The sequence below is a fragment of the Vicia villosa genome, linkage group LG3 (assembly GCF_029867415.1).
Source record: "Vicia villosa cultivar HV-30 ecotype Madison, WI linkage group LG3, Vvil1.0, whole genome shotgun sequence".
Taxonomy (NCBI): Eukaryota; Viridiplantae; Streptophyta; class Magnoliopsida; order Fabales; family Fabaceae; genus Vicia; species Vicia villosa.
This window is the reverse complement of record NC_081182.1, coordinates 55,806,915-55,824,424: the sequence shown is the minus strand read 5'-3', so window position 1 is coordinate 55,824,424 and position 17,510 is coordinate 55,806,915. Positions and strand designations below refer to the sequence as shown.

General features: G+C 33.4%; 2 protein-coding genes across 3 annotated transcripts; one reads left to right on the top strand and one right to left on the bottom strand.

Moving 5' to 3' along the window:
- Positions 1 to 4,536: 4,536 nt before the first annotated feature.
- On the bottom strand, positions 4,537 to 5,334 carry LOC131658095 (uncharacterized). The gene has a single exon (XM_058927429.1). It carries the CDS (start codon positions 5,332 to 5,334, stop codon positions 4,537 to 4,539), a length of 798 nt encoding a protein of 265 aa, XP_058783412.1.
- A 2,887-nt stretch (positions 5,335 to 8,221) lies between these two features.
- LOC131661502 (probable LRR receptor-like serine/threonine-protein kinase At1g67720) lies at positions 8,222 to 14,066 on the top strand. 2 transcript variants are annotated; one of them, XM_058931066.1, is made up of 15 exons: positions 8,222 to 8,452; positions 8,543 to 9,083; positions 10,170 to 10,681; positions 10,864 to 10,993; positions 11,294 to 11,365; positions 11,441 to 11,509; positions 11,602 to 11,673; positions 11,811 to 11,879; positions 12,037 to 12,203; positions 12,293 to 12,546; positions 12,623 to 12,749; positions 12,833 to 12,898; positions 12,981 to 13,167; positions 13,258 to 13,390; positions 13,595 to 14,066. In XM_058931066.1, the coding sequence occupies exons 1-15, from the start codon at positions 8,383 to 8,385 to the stop codon at positions 13,916 to 13,918; spliced, it is 2,793 nt and encodes a 930-aa protein (XP_058787049.1). In that variant the 5' UTR covers positions 8,222 to 8,382; the 3' UTR covers positions 13,919 to 14,066. The 2 variants fall into 2 exon arrangements, with proteins under 2 accessions (XP_058787049.1, XP_058787048.1); XM_058931065.1 differs by having other exon boundaries at positions 12,278 to 12,546.
- The last annotated feature ends 3,444 nt before the right edge of the window (positions 14,067 to 17,510 follow it).

Sequence of the window (17,510 nt, the reverse complement as noted above, 5' to 3'; positions counted from 1 at the left end):
ACCGTCTCATACTACTCCTTTGCAAGAACTACCCGTTCTTCAAAGCTCTTCACTCGATCGAATCCAATTGCATAATCTTGTCAAAAAACCCTAAATCAACACCTTGATCTTGGAGTAAAAACCCTCACAATTTTTTCGATGAAATCCTCTATGATTCTCAACCTGATCTTAGGTTACAACCAACCTAAATTGAACGTTATCAACCAAGTTTAGGTGACTCCCGAACAATGAATGATTATGTATACATTTTGTGTGTGTATGCATAGAGGTTGAAGATGACGACCAATCTTAGTATGTGTCTATAGTTTCATCAATTTTGAAAGATGCATGTATGATGTATATATAGGTGTGAGATTTTGGGGCAAAATAAAGACTTAGAAACTCAATAGAAAAGCTGATTTTTGGAATTTGCTTCAGTATGTGTCGACACACGCAAGTTGTGTGTCGACACATGATGGTAGACAATTATGCATGTGTCGACCTGCAGCATATCACAAGTCGACTCATGCAATTGCATAGATTGATCTATATAGGGTTTTTGGGTCGACACAAAGAAACAAGAAGTTTTTTCTTAAAAACAATAGCACATGAGTACACACGAAACACGTATGTGTCGACACATAGAGTGATTTACGCAGCATGTATCGACACATGAAGAGGGATGAGTCAACACTGGAAAACAGAAAGTGTTTTGCTTTAAAACAACAGCTATATACCGACACGAAACACGTATGTGTTGACACATGCAAATAATTTTTATGCAAAATGTGATTTTTCATGCATTATATATACCAAATGACAACCATTCTAAACTTGTTTTAGATGATTTCTAATATTCCTAATGACTTATAATGCAAGGATGCACAAATATACTCAGAGACACGCAGTGGTGGAGTCAGGAGTTTTAGGAAGCTTGGGCAAAAATAATTAATTGGGTTGTGCAATTGGTTATTCATCTGTTTTAGTTTTCACACCCTGTTTTTACTAATTTTATCCCTGGTTTTGTCTAAAAATTATCTATTTGATTAGGGGAATAGAAAGAAAGTAGGGGGCTGAGCCCGGACGCATGCCCAGGCCCACTGGACTATAAAACCCCCTGGAGATTCTGTTCAATGTACAGAAAAGCTAAATCAATCCTATTTTTGACATCATGAAAAACTTCTAAAAGGCAAATGCGTTCACATACTTCCCCTTTTTGATGATGGTAAAACTCAAGTCTCTAGATGATGCTTTTTGTGTCTTCACGAAAGTTCCCCTTAATATGTGCATCCATCCATCTTCCCTTTAACTTTTCCCCCTCTGACAACATCAAAAAGACAAAGCGTAGAATGAGAAGTATTAAAATTCACAAAAATACGGATATATCACACAGAGGCGTTTTATAAAAGTAAGAGCGCAAACATACATGTTCTCATACATGCGGCATTATGCAAAGCTAATAAACAAATAAGACCAGACAAAAGCAAAACAATATGGTAATAAAACACGCATTGATCTTAATTGTCATAATAGGCCAAATAAATAAAACCACAACATAAACGCTTCAAAGAAGTGACATTGTTCTTAATACATTAACATAAAGGAACACAACCCAAAATATAATATTCAAAATGGAATGCAATAGCTAAATAATTGTAGGTTAATCAAACTGCCAGTGTAAAGGTACAAAACATGATATTGTTGTTTACGACATAAGCAAAAAATAACTAAGACAAAGTATGAAAGATAAATGCATGATGTAACATGCATGACAGAACAAGAACTTAAAACAACGACACACAAAGAACAACCCTCGACAACATCACTTTTTAGCGACCTTTGTGACCACGATGACCCCTAAAATTTGACCTGCCCCCACGCTCCATGGAATTTCTCATTTCTTGATGATAATCTATGTATTCCTCATGATTGTCATTAGCTTGAGTCATCATTCTATTTATTCTTGTCATAGCAGCAGCATGTTGCGAAGTGATTGTGATTTGAATGGAGGAAATTGAGTTGTAGCATACGAAGCAAAAGCATCAAAATTTGCATCATGTGCACTCATATGCTCCTGTATCACCCTAAACCTTTCTTTCTGTGCGGACTGGAATTCAGACATCCAACGCTGGTCTTCTTGGTAGCATTCATTTTGCTTTAACTGCATGTTTTGCAGCATAGCAAGGATATTAGACTCATTTGTATATGCAGCTCCAAAGGTATTTCCATGTGCACCATAATCATATGTTTGATCATCTACCACACGTTCTTTATAAAAGCCACCTTGTTGAGTCCAAGACTCATTTGGCCACTCTCCCTAGCCATGGTTTTTTTTGTTGTTGTTGTTGCATACTTGCTGCAGCATTCACACAAGCTTTGTCTTCTTCAGAATTCACATCAGCCATGGGAATATCCTCATGATGCGTTTATGAGTTTCTCTTGTACGCAAAAAGTAGACTTCTTTTTTAGCATCCCAGAAGTACCCCATGTTGGTTAAAGTACGCTAGGAAAACTCTTGTGCTGGTCCTGGACAGGTGTACACTAGGTTTACAACCCCAATATTGTAAAAGTTCATAATTTTTGCAATCATAGAGACATAGCAGTATGAAGTACCTTTGTTGCACTCTTTGATTAAGAACATGCGAGAAATAAAATAATGTGTCCAGTTGATCTTAATCCTATGAAGAAGGAGGTAGACGAGATGAACTTCAACTTGATCAACTCTAGAGTGCCCACCATTCTAAATAGTTAATAAAAGGAGGCATAAAAGCAGTCTCAGATAAGTGCGAAACAATTATCAAAATGGAGATCCCAACTATGAAGAAAGAGACAATGAAGCTAAATAAGATACCCACAACCGTAAATAGGTTCATCTCGAGATTAGCTCAACACGTTTTGTCATTCTACAGATTGAGGAAATGGAACACAATCACCGAACATCTGAAGATTTCTACCTTCATATGGTGCTAGGTCCTCGTTGTCTAGCCCTAGTCCTGGAAGATGTTGGCGTACATGGCGTCGCACAAATTTTCTTCGTTGACAAGGATTATTGAGATTTTGCGGTTATCCATGGTGGAGGTCACCACTTATGAAAGTGCCACGTTAGGAATCCCATATAAATTTTTGCTATATCGGAATCCAAATATAGGCCTTCCTTTCTTCAATTTCCTTTTCATCATCAGTGATATTGAAGAATCCTCTTTTGTAGATCCCTTGCTTAGTTCACTTTTCCTGGACGACCCTTTGCCAATCATAGAAGTAATGAGATTTGTTAAGGGTTTTGAGGTTGACCTATGGGCAGCGCTGCTAGTTGCTGATTGGATATCGTCACTGCTGTTCGGGCGAGATCGTCGTCGAGGAGACATGATTTTTAGAATCATATGAATTCCATGTGGAAGTTCGTGAGATTAGAAAAAATAATTCCCACAAACAAAACTATTGTTTCGTTGTGGAGCGAGAAAAATGAGGCGTTGGGAGAATAAGCTCTTTGGGTGCAGTAACAAGAGTTTCAAGTACGGGGGAGCGGGGGGTCGGGGAGGACATGCAAGATTGTCATTCTGACCTCAAAGTCGGTGAAGTCAAAGAGATGTAGTTTGAGAATTAGAATATGCTTGAAAGTAACGCGTGGTAGGGTTTATATATGACAAAATGTTAAAATCACCTCCATCTAATTCGACGTGTGATGTAGAAAATCGTCCGATCAAATCTAACAATAGACAACTAAGATCATATACTCGATTTTTTCCTTTTTCCAAAAAACTTGATTTTTTTTATTTTCGAAAATACAAAAAATCGAGTTTTTGAAAAAAGGAAAAAATATATAGTTTTTTTTAGAAAAACAAAAGAAAATTGAGTTTTTTGGAAATTCGTAAAATCGAGTTTCTCATAAAAACTAAAAAATTGAGTTTTTCGGAAAGAGGAAAAAATTGAGTTGTTTTGGAAATTCGTAAAATCGAGTTTCTCATAAAAACCAAAAAATTGTGTTTTTCGAGAAAACGAAAAAATCGAGTGTTTCGAAAAAAAACAAAAAATCATTTTTTTTGGGAAACTCGTAAAATTGAGTTTTTCAGAAAAACTCGAAAAAATATTTTTTTTTTCAGAAATATGAAAAATCAATTATTTCGAAAATATAAAAATTCAATTTTCTAAATCTTTTTTGAAAAGTTTTTTTATTTTGAAATTTTTAGGAGATTTTTTTATTTTTTTAAAAAGTAAATTAAAAAATTTTATTTTTTTTATTTTTCAAATTTTATTTTATTTTATTTTATTTGGACTTCATGGTCTCTTTTAAATTTTAAGATCTTCAAACTTTTGGAGATATATATTTGCGGACTTATTATTTTTAAACCCTATTATTATTGGGCTAAGGCCTAAATTAATTGATCCCTTTGATCCCTTAAATCAACACTAGTAATTTCATCCCGTGCGACGCACGAGACAATTTTTTTTTTTTATAAGCAAGGGATAACATTTAACGAGTACTAGGGGTACTCAAACCCGCTTACAAAAGAAGAGTGGATAAGCTCAAAAACGAAGAAATTACTAACCAACTGAAATCTACTTTAAGTAAAAAAGCGGATTTTTACAAAAGTCGTAGAAATTACACTTGGAATAAGCAATTTCGCCAAAAAACGACCATCTCCAAACCTTCAATTTAATCTCCCAAGTGATATCATTAACATTACAAGATCCTTTGTTAAAAACAATTTCGTTTCTCCTCAACCAAATCCCCATAACCACTGCCATCCAAATCAGCCCTTCCTTTCTTCTTTTGACTCTCTTTGAACTCGCAAGAACGCCCCACTCAAGGAAGTTTTTCCAAGGATTCTCTTCCATAACCGGATCCAAACCAGTCCAAAGCGCAATATTATTCCATACCAGCCTCGACACTGGACAGCCAAAGAGAATATGGAGTAACGATTCCTCCGCCCCTGCACAGAAAACACAAGATAAATCCGGATTGGATAACGGAATTCCTCTGCAAACTAGCTGATCTTTGGTTGGTAATCTGTTTAAGAAACATTTCCAAACAAAACCCTTTATGTTGAACGGCACTTCGGAGGACCACAAGAGGCGAAAAGCTCTGGAATAATCTTCATCAAAGCTCACATCATCTGTTCTGCCCACCAGACAATCATAACCCACCTTTGCGCTATAACCACGAACACGGTCATGCTGCCAAAACAGACTGTCCGGTTTATCCGCCACCGGAGCTACACACCCAATAAGATTACAAAGCTGCTGATAGGCGTCTAGAGAGGAAACTGGCAGCAGTTCCACGTTAATTCCGCAATCACCCCAAGCCCATAAGTCATCAATCCATCCTCCAAACTCGAGCACCGTCTTCCCCTTCATCGAACTAAAATCATACAACACTGGAAAAACATCCTTTAAATAATTATCTCCATGCCAAAGCGACTCCCATAAGAGAATAGACTTACCGCATCCCAATTGATAGAAGAGATTACCAATTAAAACCGGTTCCGAACTTCCATAATTCAGATTAACTTTGTTTTTCCACCAGGTCGAAGATGCACGACGATAACTCCCAGCAACACCTTCGCAAAGAACACTCTGAACAGAACCGTATTTGGCTTCCAACACCTTCCACAACGCATTCTCGCGAGACAAATTCTAAAAACCTATTGCATGCCATAATTTTTTAAAGGATTTTTGTTGATTAAGTAGTTGAAGTACATAGAAATTAGTGGTGGAGTAATTAATATTAAATACTAATTAATATTAATATATTAATATTTGTTGAAAAGAGAGAAGAAAGTAATGTGCTTAAAAATTGTATAGGCGGGATTTTATTTAAAATTTGGCGCTTAAATGCAGGGCCGACCCTGTGCATGTGCAGGAAGTGCTACAGCACAGGGCCCCAAATTTTAGGGGTCCCAAAATTTTAAAAGGTCCAATTTTTTTTTCATAAATATTAATTGAAATAAATAAAATGTTATGATAAAAATTCAATAAATCAAAAAATGCTATGATAAAAACTCAATACATACAAAAATTAAGATAGATCAAAATTCAAAATAATTTTAATTAAATATATTATTGATATTGATTAATGCATAAATATAATTTTTATATGTGTTTTTTAATTATTATAATTGTATTTATATTTTAAATTTGGGTCTATTTTTAAAATTAGAACGGGTCTCTAAGTTGATTAGGCCGACCCTGCTTAAATGTGTATTCTATTTTAATATATTAAGGATGTCTCTCTATCCCCCTTAATCGAGCTATGAATTGAATCTTCGTAATTGAACCGGCCGATTTGGACCTTTGCCTAGTCCGGCTCGGAACAAAACCCATACCAAGTGGATTATCGAACTGGTTTATAAAACACAGGCTTCTAAATAAAAAATGATAAGCAAAACTCCTGAAAAACAGAAGTAGCGAAAGTTGAAAATAAAGAAGACAAAGTGAATCTGTGCGCATTGGACCACCGAATTAATTGCATTGAAAATTGAGACTGTGGGGGCCGCACGATATCTGCATACTTTTTCAAACATCATAAAGCTGAAAGAAATACTACAACATGATATAAAGTTGCACCTTTAATAAGATTATTTTATTATACGCTCTACTAAAGCACAAATTTAACTACATTAATTAATCTAACCCATCCGGTCTAATCATGAAAATCACTTTCCATCCTAGCTTTTGGCCTCCAATTTTGCATAATTAAGGTTATGTTTACTACTACTACTAAGCATAACTTTTTACATTAGATATCAAATCTTTTCTTCAACCTATTGTAATTAGAATCAAGATATTTGATCTAGTAGACATAATAGTTTTTCTTTTTAGTTTAATATAATTAATATTTAAAACCGCAAGGAAGCGTACGTTAATTTTTTACGGGATTAAACTTCAGTACTTGAAAAATAAGGAAATTAAACTGTGTTTCATAAATTCATTTAAACGATATTTATAGAGATATTTGATTATAGGGACATGAGTTTAAACATTGATATTTCATTGTGAATTCGTGACAAGAGTTTATTCATTTTTAAGATTATATTGAGATCGATATAATACGATAATATGATGCGGTACAATATTTGATGGAGTCAAAGTCATCTTTAAAAGTATACAATATGAATTATAACATATTGTCTCAAATTTGTAACAATTAAATTATAATTAAATAGGATTTCATAATAAACGCGTCACATCTGAACCATAATTAAATGTGACCATTAATTTTTTTTTTTGTTAAAGTTGAATTGTGATTAACATAAATAGGATTCCCAAAAACTTAAGATTTTTTTGGATGGAGTGAATCTAAATGAATTGATATGAATTTCATTCTATTTCATTCTATTTCTTCTCATTCATCTCTGTTTGAATATCATGAAATAAACCTATGGGATCAATTTTAATTAATCAAAATAATAGAATTTTATTTCATTTCATTCTGCATCATTTTCTCACATTCCACATCCAAGCACACCGCTCGATTTGGATGGAATGAATAATTTATTTATTCCGTCTTAAAATATTCAAATGACATAATGAGATCTTTATTCTCCTATATTCCTTTCTAGTTCATTTCATAATATCTAAACTTAGTATATGAAATGAAAGTCTGATTATTAAAACATTAATTAAAAAGAAAAAACTAAATTTATATTTTATAAATCCAATTCCATTGGAAGGCAAGAACATCCAATGAGAAATGTGCATCCAAGTTTTTTATTCATATTCCCTCTGTCCTAAATTATAAGACGCTTTAGAGAAAAAATTGGTCCTAAATTATAAGTCGTTTTACCATTTCAATGCAATATTAATATAATTTTTTCAAATATACCCTCTATCATTATTACTTTTCTTTTTTCACACTTTTCAATATAATCATTAAAGGACATTTTTGTAAAATTGTATATTATTTAACTTTTCTGTAAAATAATATTATATTTTTTAATTCGTGTGAAATGTTTAAAATGTCTTATAATTACGTTACAATTTTAACTTTAGTGAGAGGTTCCTATACCTAATTTTAGTTGTTTTTAACTTGTTAGGGATTTAATACATTAGGCTCATATCAAAATGTTAATCTCCTCTTGTACCAAAGAAAAATGTTACTAATCTCTTTCATTATTGAGCTTGTGTGTTGCTCTTTTTAGGATGATAACAATTAAAAAAAAAGAAAAGAAACAAGTAGTCTTATTTTCCTAAAGAAAAAGAAGATTCCAAAAATCATATAAAGAAAGCCATACAAAACAACCATCAATATATAAAGTTAAAGACTTAAAGCAAAAAAGCCATTAAGTGGAAGAAAGCTGTTTCATGTTCATATTCTCATCTCAAACAAGCAATTAATTTTGTTCAATCAACCAAAAATTTCTTCCCCCAAATTATTACTACTACTTTGTTCTCTTCCCATCTTCAATGTCTTTATTTTCTCTTTTTCTCTTCACACTTCTTTTCTTAATATCACACACAACTTCACAACTTCAAGGTATGTGTATTATATAATGTTCCTAGCCATGCATTTTTTATATAGTATAATGATGATTATAGTGTTCTAAATCATTGTCTTTGATTGCAGAGTTTATAAGCATTGATTGTGGAGGAACAACAAGTAACTATACAGACATATCCACAGGGATTACATGGATTTCAGATTCTGAGATCATGAAAAATGGTGAGACAGTGAAAGTGAAAAACCCTAATGGGAACAAAGTTCAGTATGAGAAAAGAAGAGATTTTCCAACTGATGGTAGGAAATACTGTTATACACTTGAGACTGAGGAGAGAAGAAGGTATTTGGTGAGAGCTAGTTTTCAGTATGGGAGTTTGGAAAATGGAGATACATATCCTCAGTTTCAGCTTTTTTTGGATGCAACTAAATGGGCTACTGTGTCTATTTATGATGATTCAAGGGTTTATGTTAAGGAGATGATTTTTAGGGCAGGTTCTAGTTCTGTTGATGTTTGTGTTTGTTGTGCTACTACTGGTTCTCCTTTTATATCTACTCTTGAGCTTAGGCCTTTGAATCTTTCTATGTATGCTACTGATTTTGAGGATGATTTTTTCTTGAAAGTGGCTGCCAGAATTAATTTTGGTGCTCCAACTGAGGATGCTGTTAGGTATGGTAGTTTTTCCTTTATATTTTCTTTCAGCGAATTATTGATTTAGTCTGTGAAATTGTAAGATGATGTCGAATTAGTCGATGAAATTGTTCATATTTTAAATTAGTAACTGTTGGGAATTGTTCTGTTTAGGAAGCAGAAATAGTTGATGACAGAGTGAGATAGGGGTCAGGCGTGGTGGAATGAAATAGGGGTCAGGTACGGTGGGGGGAGCTTCTGATGTGGCGGAGCAGGGTGAACCTGTGAGATTAGCACTGTAAGCCCAAGTTAGCGAATGAATGAGAAGTAGTTTTAGTGTAAGAATGAGTAGAATATCTAGATCTCGGCTCATGTAGAGCTTTATATATGGATGGTGGTTAGAACTACTTCGGCTTGATCCAGCGTTTCGCGTGGATCACCGTCCGATTACATCTAAATATGGGAAGTCGACAGGAGGTCGAATCATGCGCTCCGTGCTTGACTGAGGTCCTACTTCTTCCCCGCGCCTTTCCTAGTAGTTCTTGCTATTGGGCCTTGATGCGTGGGACTTGTGAGCGACCGAGAATAGGAATGACTCATAGTTTTCTGATAAGTGGATAAGTAATCTTGTAAACAGGACCGTAGTATTTAAACACCAGTTGAGCTTTTAGTATGACTCATTCGTCTGTGTTGGGCTGTGGCCTGAGGTGCCATGGCTTCACACTTGAAATACGGTTCAGGGGTAATCGTATAAATTAGACCATAATATTTAAACACTAGTTGTAATTTGTAACACTAAGTTTGAACATTGGAAATACGCTGCTGTGGCCACTATGCAATCAGAGACGTAAACAAAATTGGTCGAACTCCGTGATCAAATAATGCGTGTTCTCTATTTGCGTATTTTGTATCTGTTATCTTTTGAACTAGGGTTGCTCTAACAGTCACTACAATTAAAAATCTCGGATTATATTAGTGCTTTTGGATCAATGAATTTAGTTCCTAAGTTTGTCTTGCAAAAACTATACATGTGATTAAGAGTTCTAAAATTCATATATTACTTTGAAGAGAAAAAGTGATGTATTTGGTTCTATCAGCTTAATTTATCTACCTAATGTTCATCAGGTATCCAGAAGATCCGTACGATAGAATATGGGAGTCAGATCTTGTAAAAAGACAAAATTATCTTGTTGGAGTAGCAACAGGCACAGAGAGAATTAGCACTACAAGGAGCATAGGAATAGATACAAGAGAATACCCTCCAGTTAAGGTGATGCAAACTGCAGTTGTTGGCACTAAAGGATTACTTAGTTACAGACTCAACTTAGAAGACTTTCCTGCGAATGCTAGAGCTTATGCTTACTTGGCAGAAATTGAAGATTTGGGTCAGAATGAGACTAGGAAATTCAAATTGGAGCAACCTTATATACCTGATTATAGCAATGCGGTGGTGAACATAGCTGAGAATGCTAATGGTAGCTACACCCTTTATGAACCAAGTTACATGAATGTGAGTTTGGAGTTTGTTCTTTCCTTCTCATTTAAGAGGACGCGCGATTCTACTAGAGGGCCTCTACTAAATGCTATGGAAATAAGCAAATATCAAGAAATTGCTTCTAAGACCTTCAAGCAAGATTGTAAGTTCTTACTAATATCAGTGTGTATTTGGGAAAAATAGATGTTTTGGTGCATGTATTGAAGAATTCGATATAATATTCTAATAGTTACAGATACAAATTATAGCATATTAGTTACGGAAATAGGAATCAAGAATGTGTATCAAATGAACAAAATGCTAACCATACTTTTGTTTTTATAGCAAATTCTGTAAGTGCGTTTGCTTCCTTGTCTGATGAAATTATCCCAAAGAACGAAGGTGATCCTTGTGTTCCAACTCCATGGGAGTGGGTGAACTGTAGTACCGCTACACCTCCAAGAATTACGAAGATGTAAAGTCTCTATACCTTTTTTGTTGACACTTCCATTTCATGCTAAGTGCCTAGTGATTGGTTGAGCCAATCTATGGCAGCTGTTTTTAAACACATTAGAATTTTGATATTCAAAAGTTAATACTATAAAGTGCGAGCTAGCGCAATGTAGTTATTATATCCCCGAAAAACGTAAGTCAGAAGCATGATGAAAAATTGCAATCAAACGTTCCTGTTGTTCACATAACATTTTGCCATGGTATATATTTTCTTGAAATTAAAGCAGTACATGTTTTTACTGATTGCAATAACTTGCATTAGAAATTTGTCAAGAAGGAACGTGACAGGTGAAATTCCACAAGAGCTCAACAACATGGAAGCCTTGGAAGAATTGTAAGTAAAACATCCTTCAAAACAGAAAATACTTTTATTTATTTTAGCTTTTGTAATTCGTCATTGTTTTCTTAGGTGGTTAGATGGAAACTCGCTAACAGGAAATTTACCTGACCTGAGCAATCTTATCAATCTAAAGATTGTGTAAGTTCTTTAGTTTGGAATCAATATCTTGGAAAACACTCTTCTTCTTTTTGTTCTCTTTTTCATTTTTGTCTTCCGATAATGATATGCAGACATCTAGAGAACAATCAGTTGAGCGGTTCACTACCGCCTTACCTCGGTAGCTTGCCAAGTTTACAAGCATTGTACGTAGCGTTTACTCATCAATATTTCTCATCTCTACTTTCGGAACAACTTGTAGCATTTTTGTTATATGCCTCAAATATCTCCGACTGAAAACAGCTGTTTCCCCCTCATACGTTTATGAATGTATCTATGCCAGGTACATACAGAATAACTCATTTATCGGGGAAATACCAGCAGGATTAATGTCTTCAAAAATCACTTTCAAGTAAGCTCAGCAAAAGCATAGTTTCTGATATCAGATCAATTTAGAAGCAGATGCTAAAGTCTCATTGAACATGAACTTTCAGTCTCGGATTTTTTCCGACTAGTTTATCAGTATCTAGATTGAAGTGACACTGACAGACATTTATTTTCTCTTCCAGCTATGATTATAATCCTGAACTACACAGAAAGAACAAAAAGCATTTTCAGTTGATAATAGGAGTTTCGATCGGTGTACTAGTGATTCTATTAGTCTTGTTCATAGGGAGTTTGTTGTTATTACATTACCTAAGGAGAACGGCTTCTCAAAAGAAAAGTGATGAAAAAGGTTAGTGAAAAAAATAGTCAAATCTAATACTATTTTTCTCGACAAATATAAATAATAAATTTCTATCGTTAAAGCCTTATTGTGCTTAGGTATTCGGGGCCGCGGTAATAATAAACATTTAACTGGATACTCTTTCGGCCGAGATGGGAATTTAATGGATGAAGGTACTGCATACTATATTAATCTCTCAGATTTGAGAGAAGCTACAGACAATTTTTCAAAGAAAATTGGAAAAGGAAGCTTTGGATCCGTCTATTATGGAAAAATGAAAGACGGAAAAGAGATCGCAGTTAAGACTATGACTGATCCATCAAGCCATGGGAACCATCAATTTGTAACCGAGGTAGAGTTTTCTTACTTGAATGAAAAGATTCTTGTTTTTGAATTTTACCTTATTGATTGTAACTTTGCAACTACAGGTAGCTCTCCTATCGAGAATTCATCACAGAAACTTGGTTCCTCTGATTGGATATTGTGAAGAAGAATATCAGCATATTCTTGTTTACGAGTATATGCACAATGGCACTCTAAGAGATCACATTCATGGTTTAATTCCGCATCCTTGTACTCATCTACATACTTAGTAGTAAAAAAGATATATCATGATTTGAATTCTGATGCTTTGACAGAATGTTCGAGTCAGAAGCAGTTAGACTGGATAATTCGGCTTCGAATTGCAGAAGATTCTGCCAAAGGTTGATCCTTGGTTCATAAGTAACTCTTAGTATTTCATTTTTCTGAGTAAACAGTTAAATAACAAAATATCTATTCCTATAGGTCTTGAATACTTACACACAGGATGCAATCCTAGTATCATTCATCGAGACGTGAAGACGAGCAACATTCTCCTAGACATTAATATGAGAGCAAAAGTATCAGATTTTGGACTCTCGAGACTAGCAGAAGAAGATTTAACTCATATATCAAGTGTTGCAAGAGGAACTGTCGGATACCTGGATCCTGAGTAAGAAAGACACTAGCGTTGTGTTTCCATGATCAACAACATGTTTTTCTTAAACACGTTGAGCTCATTTTTTTCTTTCAATATTAATAGGTACTATGCAAATCAGCAATTGACCGAAAAGAGTGATGTATACAGTTTTGGAGTTGTTCTATTGGAACTGATATCTGGAAAGAAGCCGGTATCACCAGAAGATTATGGTCCCGAAATGAATATAGTTCATTGGGTATGTTGATATTTGCATCCTCACTGAATTGACTTATTTGAGCTTATCTATTGACGTAAACACTTATGATTTATGAAACTGTTTTGAGATAGCTTATGTAAACTAGCTTACATCATGTCCATAAGTTATTTTCAGCATATTTTCATAAGCTCTCCATACTAACTTATGAAAACAACTTATATGACTAAAATATTGTTTTTGCAGGCAAGATCGTTAATTCGTAAAGGTGATATAATAAGCATTATGGACCCTTTGCTAATAGGAAATGTGAAAACAGAATCAATTTGGAGGGTTGCTGAAATAGCCATGCAATGTGTAGAGCCACATGGTGCTTCTAGGCCAAGGATGCAAGAAGTGATTTTGGCTATACAAGATGCTTCAAAGATAGAGAAAGGAACAGAAAGTCAAATGAAAGTATCATCCTCAGGTGATTCAAAACCACAATCTTCAAGGAAAACTTTGCTTACAAGTTTTCTTGAAATTGAGAGCCCTGATTTGTCAAATGGATGTCTTCCATCAGCAAGATAATTCTATTATTATTATTTTTTTTGTTATTCATATCAACTTATCAATGTACCTACCTACATAATAAGACCTTATGTGAGTGGGTGGGTCTTTTTTTGTACATGATATATCACTAATTTTGTCCATTATTACATTATTATTAATTGTTAAATATGTTTATGACACATTAACACTCATTGACTAATGACAAGATCTTAGATTATGATGTAAACTGAAATTTATTCTTCATATCAAGATGACACACTCATTGAAAATAACACTCCTCTGTGGTCTGCTTTTTTTTTTTCTCTTTTTTTTTTTCGGTTGTTGTTATTTCTTTTTCTTTCTCCATCCATCGAATTTATCTGTACCGCATCCATTTGAATTAAATTCACATTTACTTAAAGATATTACAGTTTGACGATGGCAATGAAGATTTAGAGGAAGTTAATTTAAAGAAAAATTATACATGTGTGTACATGTCATTTATGGTATATAGAATTCTGTATATAGAATTTTGAACAAGAGTTAGAGAAGAAACCAAAGATATATTTCCTCTAAGTCAGACTCTAGTATAATTTTCGATACGTTTATCACACTTTTCCATATTTCAGTTGGTTTGATCTTTTTCTCATCCTCAAATTTTAAATACCTGACGTTGACATTCAATTTATATCTTGCTTTCACATTTTTCGAAAATGTGATACAGGGTCGGCCTTAGGAGTAGGTCACTAGGCGGTCGCCTCAAAATTTTAATTTATATTTCTATGATTTTAATAATTTTATTTTAAAGTAATTTTTAAAATTGATTTATATATCTATTTAATAATAACACCAATCTAAAATATATATTACTGATAACTATTTGCAATGTATATTTTTTAATTTGTTAATTTAAAAAATTAAATGTATAGATAGTAAAATTTCGAATTCTTTGAAGGGAGAATTAATATCTAAGTATTTTTTTAAGAACTTAGTAGTATTGTTTTTTAATTATGATTTTTTAATTATGATTTTTTAATAAAAGAGTATTTAGATGAATTAATTTTACTATTTATTAAAAATAAAATGTTAAATAAAATTAATTATAACAATTTAATGCTTTCACATCCTAAAAAATATTAAATATATTAATTTTAAAAAAAATTAATATATTAAAAAATTTAATTTTAAATGTTACCTTAGGCCTCAAAATGTGTTGGGTCGGTCCTAATGTGATACAACACAACAAAATAGTATAGTAAACTTTGAAAAAACGGTTTACAACATTCATCTAATCATTGTCTCGAGTAGTCACAATTAACTAAGAGAATTTTTTTGAAGATTTCAACAAATCATGGCACCTTTTTAAATCTCGAATGAATTTTTTTCATTCTCAAACATCATCATATAAGAAAATGCAATTGAGTATGTCATCTTGATAGACGTGACATTGTTAAACTCGAGCAATAATATGTTGTAGTATTTGTTAGTTTTATAGGTGGATTTCATCACCAAAATAGTCGGAAAATTGTTAAATAGATCAATGTAATTTAGATGGGTTTAAATATTCTCTTTGACAGGTTGTGAATCAGCAAACAATTTGTAGCTATACACATATTTATTTTCAATCAAGCATTTCACTAAATGTTGCATATCAAATCTTGAACTCTTGATAGGTTGTTTAAATATGTATTGTGCACTATAAATATGTTTCATTATAATTGCATTATGACAATTTCTTTTCTTCAATGTCATCAAAATGTTTATTTGAAGGGTATTATTATTTGTCATCTCATGACCAACATTCGCTTCTTCCAATTTTAGATGTTATGCAAATTTATGACCTTCAAAATTTTGTTATTTTTTGTTGTATTTCTCATTCACAACGTTAACACTTTTTTTGACCAGTGTAAAAAAGATAATCCTCTATTCGAAATGAACATTCATATTTTAAAGAGTTTGTATCTTTAAGTTTATATGTCTCTTATATTGTTTTTATGTACTCCTTTTTCACATTTCAACAAAAGAAACAGAGTTCCATTTTTTTCTCATTTGAAGCTGATCTTATAACAATAACAATAAATCTTGATTTTTATATATATATTTTTTAAAAAATTATCCTATTTAGTATGTATATATAAATATTGCTGTCAGGAGTTAAATCATAGACTAACAATTCTCTTAACCCAACTAACAAGTGTCAGCTGAACTACTCCATCCACCAAAATTTCTATACTTCACCTCTAACTCATGTCAACTACTCGTAAATTTTCTTTTGGTCCTATACTCATTAGGAATTTTTTTTGTATAATTTAGATTTTTAACTAAGTAATATTAAGTGACAGAAAAATCTCAAAAATATTTAAAATTGAAAAAAAAAACTTTTCACATTCTAGAATCTAGAGAATGCTTTAAAGCCTCCAAATCTGAAATCTGTACCAATTCAATATATCCAAATGTCAAGAAATAGAAACTTATACTCCCTCCCTTTTCTCCCATCTTTTCAAACCCTATTAGAAATCTCTCAAAAATACAAAAATGTATGTTTTAAATGACAATCAAATTATGAATATACTCAAAACACATCATTTTTGTCTCAATTAAACAGTAATGCGACTCTTAAGCATCCTTATTATTATATTTTATAATGTTTTTGTTTCGTACGTATTAGGATGGAAAAGAATATCACCGTAATAAAAATCAACCATGATTAATTTTGAAATTGTAGGTATCTAATTACAATTAGACAATAACTTGTAGGTTAAAATAAGCAGTGGGACAAGAGGCATGTCCCAGTCAACACAATCACTTAATTTAAAACTTTTCTCCAACTTATGCCTTAAATGAGACGATGGCGACTCGTGAGGATACTTGAAACATAAAACTCGAAACTATATGTGGATAATTCTCCTTCATCGCTGTCGCATTAATTGAGCATATTAGTTACAACTACAAAATTGTCAAAAAGAACAAGCAGCTAGAAACTACTAGAAGAATAACTGCGACCATTCATTTGAAAATCCATGAATATTATTAGTCATCATATTCATATTTGTAAATTGTAGTAATTCAGAAATTTCAACGGTAGTTTGTTTCCATATTCATGTGAATTGTAGTACTCTATCATAAAATCTAAGTGAGGCATTTCATAATAATAATGTAATAATTGATTGATGCCAGTTCATTTAAAATATATAATAAGGTTTTCATTGAGCGGTCAACCCATGCGTGCTTTGCAAAATGAAGCACGAGGAATGGATGTTGGTGATTTTAGTATCATCAATGTATTTTGATAGTAATGTGATTAACTATACGCCAATGCAATTATGCGTTAAGTTTGAAACGAGATAGGGTAGTGCGGAGTGCACGCTCGTCGAGCCAAACGTGTAATTGAATACGAATAATAGAAACGGGGTTCCAAGGGGCGTAGCCCCTGGCGGGGTGCGGGGCAGCGCCCCGTCGGGGTCCAAGGGGCAGAGCCCCTGGCGCGGTGCGGGGTGCGGGGCAGCGCCCTGTCGGGGTCCAAGGGACAGCGCCCTTGGCTGGTCAGCGGGCGGGGTGCGGGGCAGCGCCCCGTTCGAAAAATTCGTTTGAATAGTTGTACCCTTTCCCAACAAACATGACCGTTCTTTTC